General features: G+C 39.8%; 1 protein-coding gene across 1 annotated transcript in view; it reads right to left on the bottom strand.

The window, feature by feature from the left end:
* LOC134082534 (NACHT, LRR and PYD domains-containing protein 3-like) overlaps positions 1–23,341 on the bottom strand; it is a 41,063-nt gene that overhangs the window by 11,299 nt on the left and 6,423 nt on the right. The window contains exons 6-15 of the mRNA XM_062538313.1: positions 21,392–21,471; positions 18,538–19,985; positions 14,025–14,425; positions 12,886–13,056; positions 12,378–12,545; positions 11,794–11,964; positions 9,943–10,110; positions 7,050–7,220; positions 5,326–5,499; positions 2,464–2,510 (exon numbers count right to left, since the gene is read on the bottom strand). Of these exons, the coding sequence (XP_062394297.1) occupies positions 2,464–2,510; positions 5,326–5,499; positions 7,050–7,220; positions 9,943–10,110; positions 11,794–11,964; positions 12,378–12,545; positions 12,886–13,056; positions 14,025–14,425; positions 18,538–19,985; positions 21,392–21,471 (2,999 nt within the window). The remainder of the gene's footprint in view (positions 1–2,463; positions 2,511–5,325; positions 5,500–7,049; positions 7,221–9,942; positions 10,111–11,793; positions 11,965–12,377; positions 12,546–12,885; positions 13,057–14,024; positions 14,426–18,537; positions 19,986–21,391; positions 21,472–23,341) is intronic.

Below are 23,341 nucleotides of genomic sequence, written 5' to 3'. Positions count from 1 at the left end.
GTTAACACACATTTTCTGAAAACATGCCTCATATTCTCAGAACTCTGCACTCAAATCCAAAACAACACACACAATGGGCAAAACTCCACAATTCTCCAGCAAAATGACACTTTACCTTCAAAACAATGTAATTTCTCCTCAAAATTCTCTTTTGTTCTCAAGAGACACACACAAACCATCATATACTGTATCAAGACATTTATAAGGACCAGTTGAACACTGATGTGCTCAGTGTAAAACACTGCGATGAATTGAAAACACTTCTTCTCCATTCATTATAATGACTTGGGCCTTTTTTTGTTCAGTGTTACACTACAAACAGTACTACAAACAGTAGATAAGCTGATACAGTAAGTTGATATGCTTACCCTATCAATATTTTGAAATATCTCATTGTTTTCTATTATTTTTCTTTGTATTTGCTGTAATGTTATGCATTTTTTTCTAGGACAATGCTCATGATTTCAGTTTCCTGTTCAGGAGACAGAAGCCCTTGTGTTGGTAATCTTTCGGCTGCCAAACAAATAGTAAAATACTGTAAACTGTGTAGTGTAATGTTTATTATTTGTATAACATGTTATGTTATAGGATTTCCATGTAATTGTTTCATTCAGCCCAGTAAAATACTGTAAACTGTGTAGGAATACAAAGTAGGATTACTTTCCCCAAATACTTGAAACATACTTTATTTTTACAGTCTTACAGAACAGCCCACAGGCAATACTGTACTACTGTGCTCATTGAGCTGTATTGTACTGTCCGGTACTGTACTGTATTGATATGCAGCACTGCAATGTTCTAGTGGCTCGGATCTCATCAGAGATTACGGTCCTTGTCCTCCTCATCCTCCTCCTCTTACTCTCACTCCTCTGGCTCTGCCTCTGCCTGTACTACTACTGTAATACAGTTTTTCTCAAATGCTAAAACACAAACGCCAATCCTCTAAACCAAATGACCAGTTGTCTAAACACATTTACTAAATCTAGCCACAATTTTTCAATACCATAAACACATTTCACATGAAGACACAATTCTCAAAACACAATCCTCCGTTCTCATAAATCTAAGCACATTTTTCCTTGCTAAAACACATGTTGCAAAACATATTCTGAAATGAAATCTCATGTAATGCAAAATGCTTGCCACAGTGAGCAATAACTGAACACAATGAACATACCTGGCGTCATTCATTACACACAACGACTCAAAAATGAAGACACTTGTTGCTAATGCGCACAGTGACTGTGGTGTGTGTGTGTGTGGTGTGAACGAAGAAAATAAAATAATTTCACACCCTGATCACGTTTTCAAGTGTACTGTTGTGTGCAATAGATTCTGGTTTTTGCGTTGAGTTGTGTTACAGTAGCCTAGTGTACTTGGATAGCCTAGAAATCTAGACGCACCCTAGTGGGCAAAAATATTTTTGCCTATACATTTCTGTGTAGTTTGGCTTGCCAGGCTAGTACTTGGAGAATTTTTGTACTCTTGATATGAAACTCACAACTCTAAATGAAGAGCTCTTTTCCAAAACGCTTTAAATCCATTTTATAGACATTACTGTACTGTAACAAATCATGTTACTGTTTTTACAGTAATTGTGTGTTTAAGGTAATAAAAATGCAGTTGTTTTGTTTTTATTGAGTAAAGATAAATTACTGTAACTAAACATAACCCAATACAGTTTCACTGAGATTACTTGAAAAACAAATTGTAAAAAATGTATTTATGAAAATGCATTGGTAAAATGGTGGATATAGCGTTTTGGAAAATAACTCTTCAAATGCCTAATCCTCTGCAGAGATCTAAGAAGATCCGTTACTCTATGCATTGACAGTTATGAAACAAAGAACCTTCTCACAAATTGAGCATTGTGTTTTCAATTATTTTGCTGAAGTGTGTAATGATGTGTATAGTGTTTACATTTTTGAAAGCTTCAAGCTGCTCTTTTGGTGTGAAAGTTTGAGTTTTGAAGTGAGAAGGGGTGGTTGTGCTTATGTAGCTTTAGAAAAGGGTATTGTGTTTAGACATTGGGGAACATGGAGGAAACATTTGTGAAATGTGTTTTAGCATTTGAGAAAAACTGTAATAAAGCTCTGATTGCTAATTGTAAGACTGTGTGACAGGAGTTTGCCCATCTGATGAGTCAGTGTGCATGGTAGAGCAGTTAGCTTTAGAATTTGAATGGAAGTGTGTTCTTTGTGAAAACAAGATATTTTCTTCATGAACATTGTGTCTAATGCACAGAATTGTGTGTAGTGTTTTGAAAACAGTGTGTTATAGAACTGCAATTTGAGTGTAAAGCAGAAATTGTGCTTATAGTTCAGCACAGTCGGTTCAGGAGGTTGGTGCATGAGCTACATATTATGGGAATTGTGTCAGAAGTACCAGAAATTGTGTAAACAATTGAGAAAAACTGTAAATATGAGAATGATCACAAATACTGAATAAACAATAAAAACTTACATTTCAATAAACGTGGCCGTGCTCTGTCTGAAGAAGCATGGTCAGTCCTGTATGTAAGAAAAACTAAATGTCACACACATGTACCATTTAACAGATCCAGTGCTGTTTTTCTGTTTGTGCCACCTGTGAAAGGCAAGGTGACTTACATTTTTGCTGGAAGTATTGTAACACAAAACTGAAAAATAATAGACCAATATTTCAAAAACAAAATGTCAATAACCATAGCCATAATATCATCTTGAAATTTCACAGTCTGAAAGCCCATTCCATACTCTTTCTGGAGATGTGTTCAATTCATTGGTATAGCTTGTCATACCCCTGTAATGGGGAGATAAGATATCATCCCAATTGATTATTTTTCAGTTTTGTGTTACAATACTTCCAACAAAAATGCAATATAGACACCTCTTAATTACTTTTTCAAAGACAGCTTAAACAAATCTGTAGAGAGACATAGCCTAATGGGTTTTGAAAAAAAAAAATCTTCTGATTTCACAAGATTGAAACACAATCAGTATCAACACATACAGCTGACAAATGTATGTGGAATCTATAAGTGGCAATTATCATTGACAAGTCTACTGTAGCTTGAACACGTTTTGAGATAATTCCATCTGAACTTTGCTGCAGATTTGGTTGAGGGCGCAAATGTGGCAAAAATCAGAAGGGGGGTACCATGTTCAAAAATATGTTTAGTCACGTGCAGCGAGACTCTATAAGCCGCTATGTCAGTCCGTCGGTCCGTCGGAAACCATTTTGCTTTTGGTGAAGCTGTAGCCTAAACTGTAAGACGTAAAGTCATGAAATTTGGTACAATGATAGAGGGTAATACCATGATTGAGTGCACCGAGTTTCATGCTGGCAACTCTCACGCTAGCGCCACCAACTTGTCAAAGTTGGAACTACGTTCACACCTGTAACTTTTGATCTCTATGGCCGATTTTGATAAAGCTTATACCGCTGAAATTGTTGGAGGCTGACAATTTCAACGCACACTATGACGTCACTTTCCGCCATGATGGATTTTCCGCCATTTTCAATTTTGTCAAAAGTGAAAGTAAAGTGACCCTGAATGCTTATGCATGACACAGAAAAGTGCAAAATGGCATTTGCAGCTCCTGCGACAAAAAGTCTGCACTTTTGCCTCACTGTGGCCTGTTTTTACACGCACATTGCGGATCAAATATGCCTGAAATGGGCACAAAGGCGTTAGTAGATATTTTTCATTCTGAACATACAGTGCCTATAGAAAGTTATCATACCCTTTTGAAATAGTTACTTTTTTTGTCTTACAGCCTGAAATCAAAACCCATTTTAAAAAAAATCTTTTCCAGTTTTATTTACAAATGTAGCTGTACAACATCAAAATAATGAAAAAAAAGTCAACAGTTCTGAAAATTAATAAAAAATTAAAAACTAGAATAACAGGGTTGGAAAAGTCATCATACCCCTGACTTAATACTTTGTAAAACTTCCTTTTGCTTTCATTACAGTCATCAATCTGTTTGGATATGTCTCTATTATAGCTTTGCACACCTAGATAGGGGAATATTTGCCCAATTTTCCGTGCAGAAATGTTAAAATTTAGTCAAATTCTGTAGGGAATGGCGATGGACTGCTCTCTTCAAGTCAATCCACATATTTTCTATAGGATTTAAGTCAGGGCTCTGACTTTGCCACTCAAGGATATTCACCATCCTATCCTTAAGCCACTGCTTTGTTCTTTTGGCAGTATGTTTAGGATTTTTGTCGTGTTGGAAGGCGAATGACCTCCCCATCCTCAGCTGTTTAGGAGAGGGACGCAGGTTTTCCTCAAGAATTTTGGTGTACTTGGCAGCATCCATTTTCCCTTCTATCCTGACCAATTGCCCAGTCCCCGCTGAAGAGAAACATCCCCAAAACATAATGTTGCCCCCACCATGCTTCAGAGTAGGTATGGTGTGTTTTGGGTGTGTTTGGGTGTGTATACTGTGTTTGGTTAGCGCCTGGAGCTCAGTCCAAAAACTTCAATCTTAGTCTCCAAAAAGTTCGATCTTAGTCTCATCTGACCATATAAGCTTTTTCTACATGGTAGCAGAATATTCCAGATGTGTTTTTGCACTGAACTCCAAGCGCAATGTTTGGCGAAAACCAACACAGTACACCACCCAAAACACACCATGCCTAGTGTGAAGCATGGTGGGGGCAACATTATGTTGTGGGGATGTTTCTTTTCAGCGGGAACTGGGCAATTGGTCAGGATAGAAGGGAAAATGGATGCTGCCAAGTACACCCACATTCTTAAGGAAAACCTGCGTCCCTCTCCTAGACAGCTGAGGATGGGGAGGTTATTCGCCTTCCAACACGACAATAATCCTAAACATACTGCCAAAAGAACAAAGCAGTGGCTTAAGGATAGGATGGTGAATATCCTTGAGTGGCAAAGTCAGAGCCCTGACTTAAATACTATAGAAAATATGTGGATTGACTTGAAGAGAGCAGTCCATCGCCATTCCCTACAGAATTTGACTAACTTTTAACATTTCTGTACGGAAAATTGGGCAAATATTCCCCTATCTAGGTGTGCAAAGCTATAATAGAGACATATCCAAACAGATTGATGGCTGTAATGAAAGCAAAAGGAAGCTTTACAAAGTATTAAGTCAGGGGTATGATGACTTTTGCAACCCTGTTATTCTAGTTTTTCATTTTTTATTAATTTTCAGAACTGTTTACTTTTTTTTCATTATTTTGATGTTGTACAGCTAAATTTGTTAATAAAACTGGAAAAGATTTTTTTAAAAGTGGGTTTTGATTTCAGGCTGTAAGACAAAAAAAGTAACTATTTCAAAAGGGTATGATGACTTTCTATAGGCACTGTACTTGAGTATCTCCAGTTTGTAGACAGGTTGCTTCAGTCTAGCAGATGACAGCTCCAGTCCTGATTCTCCAGGATGATTGTAGCTCAGATCCAGCTCTTTTAGATGGGAGGGGTTTGAAGTCAGAGCTGAAGCCAGGAATCCAAAACCCTTCTCTGAGATGAAACAATCAGAGAGCCTGAGAGAGAAAGAGAGACAGAGATTGTCCTTTCCTAATAGAACTGGCAACATTGTGTCACTCTGTTTGTTATACACCATAGGTCTGGTAAAACTATTTATTTGTGTCTGATTGGACGAGAGACATTCCTAATTGGGCAACAAGTTTCTTGGAAAACATTGTTTGAACGGGCACTGCACTAGTTACCAGTAATCTGTGATTTGCACCCCCATGGTAAAAAATACAATGCGATATTATACTGCTTTATACTGCCCTGACAGCCTACTGGTTAGGGTTTCGAGCTTGTAGCAGAAGGGTTGCCGGTTCGATCCCTAACTAGTAGGAAAAATGTGGGCGGGGGGAGTGGTTGCACACACGTACATGTACGTGCACACACACACAAAAGCGAGGAGCGCACATACACATTAACAAGCGCACACATTCAAACACTCATTTACATACATACAAGTTGCAGTAGGAGATGAAAACAAATTACATATTCCATTATGAAATCGATTTATAAATGTGATTCACCTTTGTAAAACTCTTTTGCCAGTTCATTTATATCCGGTGGAGCGTCAGCTGTGTCGTAACGACATGTTCTGTTATATTACTTATAGGGCCAGATGTATTAAGAACGTGCTAATAGCGAGTTTTTGTATGCGTAGAATGCGAACGCTGTGCTTTGCTATATTGCGAGGAATTTACTAAGCTGTCACTTCATTACGCTAACTGCGTCCCTCACCGCCCGTCCCCGCTCCATGTACAACGCCAATTGCGCGTGCAGAGCTGAACCACAAGCGCAGTTGAATATTGCAACATTAAAAATAATCAAAGTTTAGCGATCATACATGACACAAAGAGATGTCAACGAGCAGCGACAGACAGAGTAGGCCTAGTAGTTCTACAAATCCACTTAAAAAATACTTGAACTATTTAATGCATGTAGACTTGAGATATGACTTAATGCCTAACAGATTGGGAAGTGTAGGCTATGTCGTGAAAGAAAAAATACGATTTTAGAGAGGCAAACAAAAGTTAAGGTTGCTTTTGACATAGTACAATGAAAAAAACTGATGCTCTGAATATTGATTCAGCTGTCTCTAAATGTTGTCTCTAAATGTTTTTCTAACATTTAACCGCAATTTGGATTACACTCTTTCAGAAGGCGGAAGTTTTTCAACGCAAAATAGACATTTTTAGACATAGACATTGTTTTCATACATATGGCACTTGCATACAGTATTGTGGATGATTCTCACTTTTACTGTGGCACTGCTTTGCACAGGCTAGAATAAAAACACTGTTGCACTAATGCTATTGTGGTTGATCCATTATTTTTTTAAAAGGTTTACTGGACCCTGAAGCGGCATTTCCGACACTGTTATATCACATCAATTTTGCACTAGCTAAACATTGTGTTATGCACAGACTGGCATATTCAGAGATAATGCTATAAGGATTGGAAAACTTCAGTTTCAGTTTTTTCTTAATAATGATTATCACTTAACTAAAAAAAATCATAAAGATGATCAAGGCATGCATGTTTGGCCTTGCTTGCACCAACCTACCTTAATGTGTGCAGTTTGCATTGGGGACTTGACAGTCCAACACAGAGAAGCTTAACTCCAGAATCTCCCAGGTCATTGCGACTCAAGTCCAGCTGAAGCAGGGGGTTTGGTGACTGTAAAACTGAAGCTACAATCTCACAGGATTTATCTGTGAGATTACAGTCAGCAAATCTGCAACAACATTTTACAGAATTATGACAGAACTCAACATATTATGCAAGGTTACTTCAATTAACTAAATAGAGTAAAATTAGATTTGTGAACACCTCTTAACTTTAACCCTCCTGTTGTGTTCATTTCATGTTAATCAGTTTTGTGTTCCCGGTCAAAAATGACCGACCCCAGTATAGTTGATTGTAAATCCATAATTATACATATGTATTCACCTAATGTTGCTATGTATCTTTTAATTAGCTCAAGTCCTTGTGAACATTACATGTTTTAAAGCTCTATTTGCTATTTCTGGCCTGTAGGCCTCATTGACCTGAGCTCATACAAGTCGTTTTTTAGTAAAAATAGCATAATATATGCATTATTTTGGCTCTAATCAACATTAAAATAAATATATTGTGCTATTTATCATGGAATACTTCATGTTCAAATTTAAAAAGAACCTTTGTTTTGAAACCATTTCAAATTTCTAACAGTGGCACAAAATCACATCTTTTGTGTTCCCGGTCAAAAATGACCGACTCTATTTTAGTTGATTGTAAATCCATTATAAGACATATATTTATCTTATGTTGTTATGGATCTTTTAACTAGCTTAAGTTCTTGTGAACATTACATGTTTTAAAGTTCTATTTGCTATTTATGGCCTGTAGGCCTCATTGACCTGAACTCATACAAGTCGTTTTTTAATAAAATTAGCATAACATATGCATTATTTTGGCTCTAATAAACATTCAGATAAAAATATTGGCTTATTATATCACAGAGTGCATTATGTCCAAGTTTTAAAATAAAATTTGTTTTGAAACCATTTCAATTTTTTCACAGTTGCACAAAATCATGCCTATTATGTTCCCGGTCAAAACTGACCGACCGTATGATTTTATTTGTAAAGAATGACCATTAATAGTCAATAGCCTGCCTTTTCTGAGCCACAACTGACAACAATCTCTTGAGTAGTTCTTTAATATAGCTGGCACAGGTCTCCTGAGGTATTTTGACCCATTCTTTCATTGCGAATTGTTCCAGCTGCATAGTTTCTGAACATGGACATTCACTTTGAGCACCCGACACAGATTCTCAATTGGATTGAGGTTTGGGCTCTGTGTGGGCCACTCCAGGACCTGGGTTCTGGTATCCTTGAGCAACTGCTGGACCAATTTTGATGTATGCTTTGGATAATTATCTTGTTGGAAGACCCTGCAACGACCTACAGCTAGTCTAAGAGCCAATTTCTGCATATTATACTTCAACATTTTCATTTTCTTTTTTCATGATGCCATGCACCTGAGCAAGGTTCCCTGTGCCTGAGGCTGTGAAACAGCCCCACAGCATGATGCTCCCACCACCATGTTGAACTGTGGGGTTCAACTTAGGGTTGAAAGCATCTCCCTTTCTTCGCCAAACATAAACAACATCCATGTGCCCAAACAGTTCCAGATTAGTCTCATAAGACCAAAGCACAGACTTCCAGAACTCATTTTTTTATCTCTCAAATGCTCACGTGCAAATCTCAGTCTGATAGAGAGATAGATAGATAGATAGATAGATAGATAGATAGATAGATACTTTATAGATCCCCAAGGGGAAATTTAAAGTTGTAATGTGCCACTCTTTGAGTAAAGAAAGGGGTTCTTCTGAGACGATAGTCCTAAAGCCCACCATGATGAAAGTCCCTCCCAACTTTGTTACTTGAAATATCAACTCCAGAAGAGGCCAGGTCAGCAACAATCATCTTGGCAGATGTCCGGCCTTCTTGCTGACATCTCTGACTATTTTCCTCTCCAGAGTTCTTGACATTTTGTGCTTACAACCACGCCCAGGTTTGCTTTGTAGAATTTGTCTCCTTGTACTTGACAATGATGCAACGTACAGCAGTTCTAGACACTGTGAAATGCTTGCAAATGGCAGTATAACCTCCCCCCTTATGATCTTCCACTATCTTCTTTCTGAGCTCAAGACTGATTTCCTTTGTCTTTGACATGGTCAGTAAGATTAGTCCCTCGATAATGTGTACAAGTGCCTTGTGCCTTGAGTCCTTTTATGCTGATTGAATGCTCGGGTATTGTTATGAAGCCAATTAACTGTACAGGAGTGGTTTGAAAGCTGATTGGTTAATTAGGTGTGTTTTGATAACAAACAAATCACATGGGCAGTAATATTATTGACCATCCCATCATGGGGGCTAATATTTTTTACCACTATATTTGATATAAAGTAAAACTAAAAATGTATTTTATATTCCAAAATGTACACCAAAAGCCACTAAATATCACTTTTTGTGTGTGCCCAGCAACACATGCATGTGTGGGTGTAGGACAGAAGTCACTCAACTCAATTTTATACACTTTTTGTAGTCACACCCATTCATTTCTAATGACCGGTCATTTTTGACCGGGAACACCACAGGTGTACACAAGTTGAATAAAACACACAAAGTTGCATCAAAGTTATCAAAAATTATTTTGTGTGTTCAGATGCCCTATGTGAACAAAGTCATGAAATCTCATGACAATCAGATTAAGTTAACTATATTTTTCAGAGACAAAATGTGCAAAATCGGACAGATTTGACCGTAACACAACAGGAGGGTTAAGCAAATACTACTATTTTTAAATACACACAAGTTAAAATTCAGATTGTAGATTGCATGTGCAATGTTGACTTGCCTAATGTTAAGGCAGACTACGACTTAAGGTTTCTGTTTCTTTAGAGTGCATACCGAAGTGCTTCAACATTGCGGTGAGGATCCTCCAGTGTAGCAGATAACAGCTTCTGTGCTGACTCTCCAGGATGATTGTAGCTCACATCCAGCTCTTTCACACAGGACAGGTTTAGACTGCGAGCCAGACGAACATATCCTTCATCTGTGATACCACACTTACTGAGCCTAATGCACATACACACAGAGAGAGAGAGAGAGAGAGAGAGAGAGAGAGAGAGAGAGAGAGCTTATTCAAAAATGACACCATAAACCCTCAGGATTATTTCTGTAAGTGAACTGCACTGTATTAAATTTATTCTTCAGGATTCCCAGGTATCACTCATTATTTCTAGTCCATGTATACCGGTACTCATTTGGGTCGCCCATGTGGGTCCCAGCATCAACCCAAGTAAAGCCCACTCTTAGCCCATGCCCATTTGAAACCCATCTAACCAAGTAAAGCCCATGTTGGCCCATAATTGCTGTGTTCCCTGGGTAGCAAACATGTAGGTATCCAATATGTTACCGGCCTATTAGCAAACAATAAGACATTTTCCAATGCCATTGGCTGATGTTTATCTGTCATGTTATATCAATTCCACACTAGCTTAACGTTACATTGAGTGTATCCCTGTATGGGGTCTTTATTCTCATAGCCACCTGCTGTGGGGTACACTACAAAGCTCAATTAGTGGGTTAGCGAGGTATTGCTCTCAAAGCCAGGGTATCCTGTCATACAAAAGTGTCTCTGTTTTAGCATTGCTATATCACCGTCTTAACCTGGTCTGGAGCAGGTTATGTGCTAAGCTACAGTATAGCTCAAATTGTGCAAAACTACCACCTACTGACCAATCAATAACCTTGAAAAACAAAGTTCTCACGTGTAACAATCTATCATAAATCTTACAGGTGGAGCTCTGCCTCTCCAAACATGTTGAATCTCCCAGGTGCTTTAACAGTGTTGCAAATATGCCACTACTATGGACATGCTGCATACCATACAACTGATGACCATCAATTTATTTGATGTTATAGGCTAGACACTAAAAAATACCACCCTATTAAGCTATCGCTCATAAATGCAGAAGTAATCTTTTTTTTTTTTTTTTTTTAAATATATAGTCTTGTGCATCTCCACGTTTCATGATTGGCCAACATCATCCCAACACCGAGAATGTGCACTGATCTGAGCTGAAAGGCTAGTTTTATAAATATATCACATGACTGCCATCGTAGTATTACTTAACTTTTATACCCTTTGTTTAGCCTCGATATGTCTAGATAGCCTAGATATGTTTAACTTGCTTCATAGTATACCCACTGGCCTTCATGTGTGTTAGCAACCATGTGCTTTTGTTTGTTTTGGCTTTCTTTGCAAATGACCCCGCCCTCACCTGTCATAATTCACTTGCTATTGTTGTTATTGTCAGCCATTTTGTGCTGAATTGGCTCTTTGTTATGTTGTAATGATTAGCCTCTATTTGAGCCTGCCTGCCTGCCTGCTTGTCTGCCTGTGTTTTCTGGACTGTGTATTTGGACCTGACCCTTGCCTGCCACTGGATTACTTTTTTTGCGACTGTGTTCTGGGTTTTTTTTATTTCCTCCTTGCTGTTCAGTTTTTCACTGTATGATGGGACATTCTTTGTTGGATTTTGGACTTCATCTGTTTCAATAAAACCATTAGAAAATGGTTTACAAAACCTGACATACTGTATATTCTACATTGATGGGATCATTCAGAGATCATGTTATCAAGGGTTGAATGGCTTGAATACGGTTAAGCTATTTTTGTTTACATGGTTTTGTTTCCCTGCCACTAAATTATATAATTAACAAACAAAAACAGTAAATGCATGGCCTTACACAAACCTTAATGTCTGCAGCTTGCAGTAGGGACTAGACAGTCCATTAGAGAGAAGCTGGACTCCAGAATCTCCCAGTTCATTGTCACTCAGGTCCAGCTCAAACAGGGTGTTTGGTGACTGTAGAACAGCAGCCACAATTCCACAGGACTTATCTGAGAGTTTACAGTCAGCAAATCTGCAACGAAATTGACAGAATTATGACAGCACACAACATAATAAACAATTTTTGTATAAATCAAATTGACTGAAAGTAGTAAAATGCTCAAAGAATGTTACAAGTATAAGCAACTGTTGTTCCTTCACTATCTAACGGGTGTTGATTTTTAACTTGATTTGCTAACATCAGAGAGCATCATCACTTGGATGGGGAAGACCACCAAGCAGGACCAACTGACTCTGAGGAGGGTACTAACATGCTGTTTTGACATTGACATTGTAAACGTTCTCTAAGAATAGTGAAAAGCAGTTAGCAGAGAAGCTAACCATAACATCAAAGTCAACATCTGATAGATAGCTAGATATATAAATAAATAGATAGATAGATAGAGTAAACAAGCAAGTAAATTGAGGTTTCATTAGAGAACATACCGAAGTGCTTCAACTTTATGGTGATGATCCTCAAGTATAGCAAAGAATAGCTTCTGTGCTGATTCTCCAGGATGATTGTTGCTAACATCCAGGTCTTTCACACAGGATAGGTTTAGACTGAGAGCCAGACAAGCATAACTTTCATCTGATATACCACAATTACTGAGCCTGAAAGACAGACAGACAGACAGACAGACAGACAGACAGACACACGCACACACACACACACACACACACACACACACACACACACACACACACACACACACACACACACACACACACACACACACACACACACACACACACACACACACAATCAGTGCTTCCTGATACCATGAGCTAGTTTGTCAATAAAGTACGGTAGTCTGCTGTCTACTTCATAATTGATGATTTAATAATGATATCCAGTTACCTGGGAAACTTTAGCCGTGTGCACATCCCTGCCATTCAGCAAAGTACAAATGAATACAAAACAATATCAGGCAATGCATGGCCTTATACCAACCGTAATATCTGCAGTTTGCAATTAGGACTAGACAGTCCCTTAGAGAGAAGCTGAACTCCAGAATCTCCCAGGTCATTGTCACTCAGGTCCAGCTCGATCAGGGAGTTTGGTAACTGTAGAACAGTAGCCACAATCCCACAGGATTTATCTGAGAGTTTGCATTCAGCAAGTCTGTATAACATCATGACAAAAGATAACATATTACAGCAATGGATATATGGATGAGATACAGCTCACAAGGTGCCCTGATATATCAACACAATTAAGAGACATTGTTCCCCTATAATAACACAAATATAATTTATATGGACACTGTGCATATGATTTGCATGGTTTTATTTCAGTTAGCCTGGTTTGATTTGCATTGAGAGATGATATTATTAATTAAGTACCCATACCAATCTCAAGGTATGGTGAATGGCTATGCATATGTAGTACCTGGATCCATGAAATAACTGGCCTTTAAAATAAATAAAAAAATATGCATCTATGGGCATTTAACATGGGGTGTGTAATATTTATGCCCCCTCTTCCCTCTTCGTCAAGAGAGATAGAGAGATAGAGTCTGTATTGTCCTATATAGAATGTTCTTCTTCACACGTCATTCCATTCCATAAAAAGACAGCATCATTTGATGTTCACATCACAGTCTCATACATATAACATTCTAAACACAAACAGGCATGGTTCAATAATAAAAAGTAAAATAATGTAGTGAGTGCGGTTCTTTTGCACATCAGAATTGGATACTTTCAACTCGCACCCGAAGAAGCAAATAGATCTTTTGGAGTTTGAGCGCACCTCTCTCTGCAACTCATACAACATATCACACATCGCATATAACATATAACATATAATATGACACACACCATACCCTCCCTCTAGTTCCCCTCCCTCCTCAACACAGTGCAAGCAAAAGTGGACAGTGCTGACAACAATAGAGGGTTTATTGTCACCAGAGTTTGTTTAGTGCAGTGATGGCTGAGGGTACAAAACTTTTCTTAAAGTGTGCTTTTTTCCAGTGCAAGCCTTCAAGACTATTACACTGTAAATGGTTTCTGCTTTAGGGCTATATCAGTGGTAAACAGCAGTTAGATTTAGTCACTATAGTTAGCATGGTCTCTCTATCAGAAACTCACCGTGCCTTTCTGCAGCACCTCACAGCTGGGATCAGTCTCCTTCGTCCCTCATCTGATGTGTTGTATTTCTTCAGGTCAAACTCATCCAGCACCTCACCAGACATCAGGAGCATGTGGGCCAGTGCTGAACAGTGACTAGGAGACAACTTCTGTTTGATGTTCTTTGGTGATGACAAGAATTTCTGAATTTCTTTGTGCATGGAATCATCATTCATTTCAAATAAGCAATGGAAAAGATTGATGCATCGTTCAGGAGAGAGATTTTCTGTGTTGAGCTTCTTAATATACTGACATGTTTCTTTAATGCTCTTTGAGGTGTTGTGTGTGTGGTTCAGTAGACCTTGCAGAAGTCTCTGATTGCTATCCAAAGAAATGCCCATAAGGAAGCGAAGGAACAGATCCTATGGAGTTTCGTTTGTGCCAAAAAGTTCAAACAATACTTTTTCAAATTCAAACAAAAATCAATTAATCAAAATACCAAATACAAAATCTAAACAAAAAAAATAAAGTCGAAAAAAAAAATCTAAACTCGCAAACAAATTATTTGTGTAGTTGCAAAAAAAAACTGTTTGAATAACTTGTCTTTTGGTTTACAATAACAACAGTCATTTGCAGCGACATCATTCGTTTGTTTGCTCCTGGCTTTTTCAGTTTCGATTCTGGCACTCGCGTTTGCGCTGCCTGTTTCTTTGCTTGCGATTCTGGCACAAACTTCACATGTGGGTGGGTGTCTGTGGGGTGCATTCCTATTGGCTGATGCGTTTTGACTGACAGCTTTACTATGGATTCAAGCGCAAGAGCTACCCACCTCCCCCCCAGGTAGTGGTGCAACGCTCTTTTTGGCCACTATGTACAGGTATATGCGATGTGGCGCTATTGAGCACAGTATGTCAACCGCCATATGAAGAAGAAGAAGATATTGACCACAGTAAGTAGTTCCGTGGAGCTAGCTACACCAAAGCCATCGATGGGCTACACGCGTTATGGACTCAAAACAATGGGTTTTCCTCACTACTCATTAACCCAAGGTAAGAAGTGTAATCTAATTTGTTATGGGTCTAATTTTCACGTTTATGTGGGATGTTATGGCGTAGTTGTTACAATACTGACGCTGGTTTTAAGGTATCAGATGGCTATCTTAGCATCGTAGGTTTGTCCACATACAAACGAGGCTTTTGATGAAATGTCGCACTACAGTAGCCTAAATTATGAATTCATACCATGTATTTATTTGTTCAGAAGTATATTGTTAATGTCCTCGCGTTATATAAGCGTATGTGTCCGATCATGTCATGAAATATCGCTATGTTGTCAACGGTAGTCTAGCATAGTATGAGCGCGATGGTGCGATCTATCTGTGGTCAGTTCATCAATGGCCCTGGCGATCTCTGGAGGACCACTCTTTGTGAACGTTTGGAGACCACAGACATAGTGTAACCTTAGTTAGAGTATTGGTTAATTTGCCTGAGAAAGACCCAAGGGTCGAAACGTTACTTTTTGTAAACATGGGAGCTCAAGCAGTGTTGCCAACGTTACCTTCTTCTGTTACATCTCCCCAGGAAATGTTATTAAGCACTGTGACCAGCTCTGTCTTTTGATTAGTACATGTAATTTGTCTTTTGCTTGTGCTTGTGTGTTTGTGCAGAACAACTCATCGTGATGGAGCACCTGTACTCCCTGATACAGCAGGATCTGAGGGGATTCCTCAGACAGGACGCAGATGTGGATTGACAACATCCTGCAGTTTAACTTTATTAGATTAAGTGTTGTTTTGAATAAAGAACAATAAAATTGTACTACTTACTACTTACTACATACTACTTACTGTATGTTAACCTGACTCACCACTTGAATTTCGTTCCACCTAGCTCCTCACATTCATCTGGAACTACTCCATTGGAAATGTATTTCAGAAGTCAGGGCCTTGTCAAAACACCTTTCATATGATTGGATAAACTAATTTATTGACATGCTACTACAACAGGGGTGGGCAAACTAAGGCCCAGGGGCCACATGCGGCCCTCTGCTCTGTTTCATGTGGCCCGCCATGAAGTCAAACACATAAAATTAAATGTGGCCTGTTGTTACATAAACCTGATATACATCCATCACACAGCATGGTTTCATAACTGATGTGCTATGTTTGTCAATGAAAACAAGAGAACAGGCCGCACTATGCATAAGCAATCACCATTTATTCACACAGACGCGTTTCGGCGCTCTGCCTTCCCAGTATGTTTGTCAATACCATCATCAAGCTGTACTTTTGGGAACTCTGACTGAATAAATACATTTTTTTGGAAGGTAACATCACTTTTTCATTGCTTAATTAATCATAGCATATAAGCTTACCATTCTTAACATCCAACTACTTGGTAACTTTCTAATGTAGCTTGGCATTTTCTGCCTCTCGGATGCGCGCGCAGCCAGTATAGTTGGTAAACGAGAAACCTATGTATATCAACAATAACAGCAATATCAACAGTCACAACAGTGTCCACGTCCACTGGGTGTGCAAGGGACCAGGCAGAGTTAGCTAGTCATGTGCGGAGCATAGCTGTGTTTTTTGGTTTGTAAAGGACACAGCAGGAGAAGGGTGAGCTGGGTTTGTGGCGGCTGGAAGTCTGCAGGTGTGCAACGGACCGGGCAGAGCCAGCCGGGTGTGTGAGGGAGAGAGCAGCGTCTGTTGGGAGTGTGAAAGCCACAGATTTCAGAGCCACCCTGAGGGGCTGGGCAAAGCCTGCTCTGTGTGTTAGAGACACAACAGGATCTGTTGGGTGTGTGAGGGATGGGGTACAGCGCATTGTGTATGTGAGGGACACAGCTAGATCCATCGGGTGTGTGAGGGATGGGGTACAGCGCATTGTGTATGTGAGGGACACAGCTAGGTCCATCGGGTGTGCGAGGGGTGGGGCAGGGCAGAGCCTGCAGGTACTGTGGAGCAGAGTCTCTCAGGTATGTGAGGCACACAATAGGATCCACCAGGTGTGTGAAAGACGCAGCGGACTCTGTCTGGTGTGTGGTGCTGTGCTGCAGATGGAGAAGAGGCCGTCAGCTGTGCTGTGTTGTGCTGCAGATGAAACAGGGACCGATGGTTGTGATGGCAATGAAGCAGAGGTTGACCAAAGACTGTGTGGTGTGTATGGGACAGAGAAGAGGTCGGTTGAACAGGTCAAACTGCAGGATGTTGTCAATCCACATCTGCGTCCTGTCTGAGGAATCCCCTCAGATCCTGCTGTATCAGGGAGTACAGGTGCTCCATCACGATGAGTTGTTCTGCACAAGCACACAAGCACAAGCAAAAGACATGAGACATGTACTAATCAAAAGACAGAGCTGGTCACAGTGCTTAATAACATTTCCTGGGGAGATGTAACAGAAGAAGGTAACGTTGGCAACACTGCTTGAGCTCCCATGTTTACAAAAAGTAACGTTTCGACCCTTGGGTCTTTCTCAGGCAAATGAACCAATACTCTAACTAAGGTTACACTATGTCTGTGGTCTCCAAACGTTCACAAAGAGTGGACCTCCAGAGATCGCCAGGGCCATTGATGAACTGACCACAGATAGATCGCACCATCGCGCTCATACTATGCTAGACTACCGTTGACAACATAGCGATATTTCATGACATGATCGGACACATACGCTTATATAACGCGAGGACATTAACAATATACTTCTGAACAAATAAATACATGGTATGAATTCATAATTTAGGCTACTGTAGTGCGACATTTCATCAAAAGCCTCGTTTGTATGTGGACAAACCTACGATGCTAAGATAGCCATCTGATACCTTAAAACCAGCGTCAGTATTGTAACAACTACGCCATAACATCCCACATAAACGTGAAAATTAGACCCATAACAAATTAGATTACACTTCTTACCTTGGGTTAATGAGTAGTGAGGAAAACCCATTGTTTTGAGTCCATAACGCGTGTAGCCCATCGATGGCTTTGGTGTAGCTAGCTCCACGGAACTACTTACTGTGGTCAATATCTTCTTCTTCTTCATATGGCGGTTGACATACTGTGCTCAATAGCGCCACATCGCATATACCTGTACATAGTGGCCAAAAAGAGCGTTGCACCACTACCTGGGGGGGAGGTGGGTAGCTCTTGCGCTTGAATCCATAGTAAAGCTGTCAGTCAAAACGCATCAGCCAATAGGAATGCACCCCACAGACACCCACCCACATGTGAAGTTTGTGCCAGAATCGCAAGCAAAGAAACAGGCAGCGCAAACGCGAGAGCCAGAATCGAAACTGAAAAAGCCAGGAGCAAACAAACGAATGATGTCGCTGCAAATGACTGTTGTTATTGTAAACCAAAAGACAAGTTATTCAAACAGTTTTTTTTTGCAACTACACAAATAATTTGTTTGCGAGTTTAGATTTTTTTTTTCGACTTTATTTTTTTTGTTTAGATTTTGTATTTGGTATTTTGATTAATTGATTTTTGTTTGAATTTGAAAAAGTATTGTTTGAACTTTTTGGCACAAACGAAACTCCATACAGATCCAGGTGTCCATTGCTGCTCTTCAAAGCCTCATCCACTGCACTCTTGAGCAGCACATGTAGATTATCTTTCAATTGTAAGCCCAGCTTTGATTGACGAGATGATAAAATTGAGAGGCTGAGATCGTCACTGATGAGGGATTTCAGTGCTTCAAAGTTGTTGGTCACATAAGAGTGAAACACATACAGAGCTGCAAGAAACTCCTGGACACTCAGATGCACAAAGCAGTAGACCTTCCTCTGGTGAAACACAGATTCTTCCTTGAAGATCTCAGTGCACATGCCAGAGTACACTGAGGCTTCACTGACATCAATGCCACACTCTCTCAGATCTTCCTCATAAAATATAAGATTTCCGTTTTCCAAATTCTTAAAAGCCAATTCTGCCAGCTTCAGTAAAATTTCTCTCTGAGAGTCTAGGATTTCCACTTGAGTTGCTTCAGTTCCTCTCAGATATTTCTGATCCTTCCTTGTGGTCTGGATGAGCAGGAAATGTATAAACATCTCAGTCAGCGTTTTGGGAATGTTTTTGATGTTTTTCTTTTCCATAATCTTCTGAAGTACAGTGTTTGCAATCCAACAGAAGACTGGAATGTGACACATGATGTGAAGACTCCTGGATGCCTTAATGTGTGAGATGATTTGGTTAGCCTGACTTTCATCACTGATTCTCTTCCTGAAGTACTCTTCCTTCTGTGGGTCATTGAATCCTCGTACTTCTGTCACCCGGTCAATGCACTGAGCAGGAATCTGACCGGCTGCTGCTGGCCGTGAGGTTATCCAAATGAGTGCAGAGGGAAGCAGAGTTCCCTGAATGAGGCTCGTCATCAGAACATTCACTGATGATGTTTGTTTTACATCAGACAATTTACTGCTCTGTTCCAAATCCAGAATCAACCGACTCTCATCCAAACCATCAAAGATGAACACAACCTGACAACCTTTGTATCCTTCTCCATCATTCAGCTCCTTCAACTCAGGATGGAAGTCACACAGGAGCCTGTGAAGACTGTACTCATCACCCCTGACTAAATTCAGCTCACGGAAAGAAAGGGGAAACATAAAAGCTACATCCTGATTGGCTAACCCATCTGTCCAATCAAGAATAAACTTTTGCACTGAGACTGTTTTTCCAATTCCAGCAACACCTTTGGTCATCACAGTTCTGATTTGCCTCTCTTGTCTATCAAAGGGCTTGAAGATGTCATTGCAGTTGATTGGTGTGCCTTCTGTGGATTTAGATGTGGATGATGACTGTACCTGCCAAACCTCATGTTCCTTATTCAGCCCTTCACTCTCTCCCTCTGTGATGTAGAGCCCTGTGTAGATCTTTTTGAGGGGGATCTCAGCTCCCGGTTTGATGATGCCCTCAGATATGTTTTCAAACCTCCTCTTCAGGACAGCTTTGTGATTCTCTATTGCTCTCTTCAGGTCATTATCTGTTTAGCAATGATCAATAGTCAGTAAAAACATAATAATAATAATAATAATAAATAAGTGGCATATAATAATCTCTTAGGCAAAATTCAACAATGCAATTTTCATTAATTATATATGTGATAAGATCTAGGAAAAGTCTTCACACAGTGCACTCAAAAATCCTTGATTTTTGGTCTGTTTCAACCCTGAAATGTCACCAACTTAAGAAACTGGTCCCATCTGGCAACATTCTGGACACTGTCCCCTAGCAAAATCCTGGATGTTGCTAGGATGGTATATCAGAATCATAAGTTGGTAAAATTTCACCATGTGAATGGTTTTCTCAGATCGCATCACATATATACAGTATAAATATACATACTGTATGTATACAGTTAGGAACAAATCTATTCATACCCTATTTTTTTAGTTTTAGCTGCAGCATTGGGGTTATATAGGTCAGCGTTTTTTGAGAGTTGCATATTTTATATTGCATATTTTAATGCAACAAAACAATTATTTGACTTTGAAACTGTTTTAGCAACAATGATTGTTGAGTAACTTGACGCTACACAGGTCTTGTTAAATTAGAGCAGTAGACTAATACAGAATAGAATTCTAAGAATTCCTAAGCCACACTTCCGTTTTGTTCTGAGTTTCGGGATGTTTTTTCTGATTTTCGTGTGTTTCTGTTTCTGTTTGTTTTTTTCAGTTTCGGAGTGCGTTTCTGAATTGCATGTGTGGTAAATTTTCAGTGCATTTTCTAAATGAGGTTCATGTGTTGTCAAATTAAGATGAAGATGTTTTCCTAATTTGTTTGTTTTGTCAATTTGCACGTGTTTTGTTGATTTGCATGTGTTGTCATAAGTTATACGTCGTTTGCACCTGTCGGCCACCGTATTAACTGCCGCAGTTCTCCATTTTGACAGCCTGCCACCACTGATACAGTACCCTCCGGAATTACTGGCACTGTGGGGGACATATTGTTGTCAAAAATATTTATTTCTTTATGCAATTTCAGTTTTTTCTTAGAATATTTTCTTTCTTTCACGGTTGTTTTTTACCTCATTGTTTCCACTGTGACATTAGGAGATTTACATTTATATCTGTTTTAGTCAACTTTAGCAAATGTGCCTACAATTCTAAAGGGTACTGTAAATGCAGCTCTGGAAAAGATATGTCATTGTGGTTGATGAGCTTCACTCAGCAACTGTAGGATGGCATCAGAAAAATGTGCAGTGGTCTTTATTTTTTTCCAGAGCTAGATATACATGTATTAGCTCTAACAGTTAGACAGTTGTGCACACTCAAATATGCATTCTGTATGGTAACATTTTGCTCATGAATAGTCTCTATTAATTATGTGCAAAAAAAAATTGTGTGAAAAAAAAAAACAGTGTCAGTATTCAGTAGGTAGTCAGCTCACCTTGTTTGCTCATCAGCCCACATGTGGTGATGGCTGGGTCCCTCAGTACCTGCTCACCGCCAGACTGATCCTGGGTCAGACTGAAGGAAAAATGATGTAGATCATTCCCTAACAAATGGTTGAAATTCATAACAAAACCTATTCAGCAATGCATTGTATGTTGTTGTAAAACACAACATAACCATACACAGAAAAGCAATAAGCTAGTCGAGCCTGTAAACTACACTGATTTTAGAACAGCTATGGGGAGGTTTAGGCACTTGTGTGCCGTGCCTAAAAATGGCCCCTATCTATTCTATAAGCAGTGTAACCTACAGGCTCTTGGGGCTTATTATGACCGCCGCTAGCATAGCTAGCGAAGCGGTCATATAGTTGTTGTCAAAGTTTTTTTTTTTTTGTTTTTTTTTAATTCTTTTTTCCCGTCATTTTTCGTCAACGATTCCCGGGACACCGTAACACCGGAGCGCATGAAACTTGGTGAGCATGTAGCCCCAGTAGAGTTCTATGGAAAATGTTCGTTTCGTCCCCGGGGGTCACTCCACCCCCGCGCTGCCCCCGCCCGAAGCCCAAAAATGACAGTTTTTCCTACATAACTACCTGAACCGTGGCACCGAGGATGACAAAATGTTTATGGTATGTTGTTCTCTAGAGCTTGCATCAACTTAGCTTATAACCAGTCATTTGTGATTTGCCCCCCCATCGTAAAAATTGAAAATGCAATGTAATATTGCTTTAATTGCCCCTATCTTCAGATGAGATGTTATGAACTGCACCAAATTTCATGTGTATGATTAACCTGACACCCTCTGGGAGTATGCCAAGTTTTGTGGAATTTCATCCATGGGGGGGCTATAAAATAAATGGATTTATGTGTACATTCAGGACTGTATACCCATCGGCCAGTAGATGGTGGTATTATCTGGAGTCTAAATCCCCCCCTGGGGATTTCAAAAACTGTTCCAAACATCTCAATCTCTGCTAGTTTTTGTCCTAGAAACATATAAGTGACACCATTAGAACCTTTAATCAACTAGTTTCCAAATATGTTTTAAAAGAGAATGGTTGCTCTGGGTGCAACAAACATGCAGGAACACACACACACATACACACACACGCACACACACACACACACACACACACACATAAATACACACACACACACGCATACCTACACACACACGCACCACTACATACACACATGTACATAAAACATTATACAAACACATGCACAAACACGCCCACACGCATGCACACATACACCCTTACACACACACACACACACCTACACACACACACACACACACACACACACACACACACACACACATGCACACACACATCTTTGAGTACATTTTGTGAGACCACCGGAGCTGAGAAGTGAGTGTGTGTGTGATGTACTATAGCCTGTGTGTGTGGGTGCGTTTCTGTGTGCCCATCTGTGTGTTTGCATGTGTGTATATGTGTGTATGTGCATGTTCTGTGTGTGTTCTCTTTCTTCTCTCTCTCTCTCTCTCTCTCTCTCTCTCTCTCTCTCTCTCTCTCTCTCTATGTCTGTGTTATCTGTGTGTATTCTGTGTGTGTTCTCTCTTTCTCTCTCTCTCTCTCTGGGTGTGCCTGTGTGTGTGTGTTTGTGTGTGTGTGTGTGTGTGTGTGTGTGTGTGTGTGTGTGTGTGTGTGTGTGTGTGTGTGTGTGTGTGTGTGTGTGTGTGTGCGAGTGTGTGTGTGTGTGCGTGTGTGAGTGTGTGCCTGTGTATGTGTGTTTGTGTGTGTGCACACGCGCGCATGTGAGTGTGTGTGTGTGTGTGTGTGTGTGTGTGTGTTATCTGATATTGGAGTGACAGTGACGGCAGAGAACACAGTGAACATATACTCAGAGACACATTAAACACACACACAAGCAGACACACACTCACACTAGACAGAGAAGCACTCATACACAAAAGCAAGCGC

The sequence above is a fragment of the Sardina pilchardus genome, chromosome 1 (genome assembly GCF_963854185.1).
Source record: "Sardina pilchardus chromosome 1, fSarPil1.1, whole genome shotgun sequence".
Taxonomy (NCBI): Eukaryota; Metazoa; Chordata; class Actinopteri; order Clupeiformes; family Clupeidae; genus Sardina; species Sardina pilchardus.
Note: the sequence above shows the minus strand (reverse complement) of the source record. Positions and strands in the feature narration are given on the sequence as shown.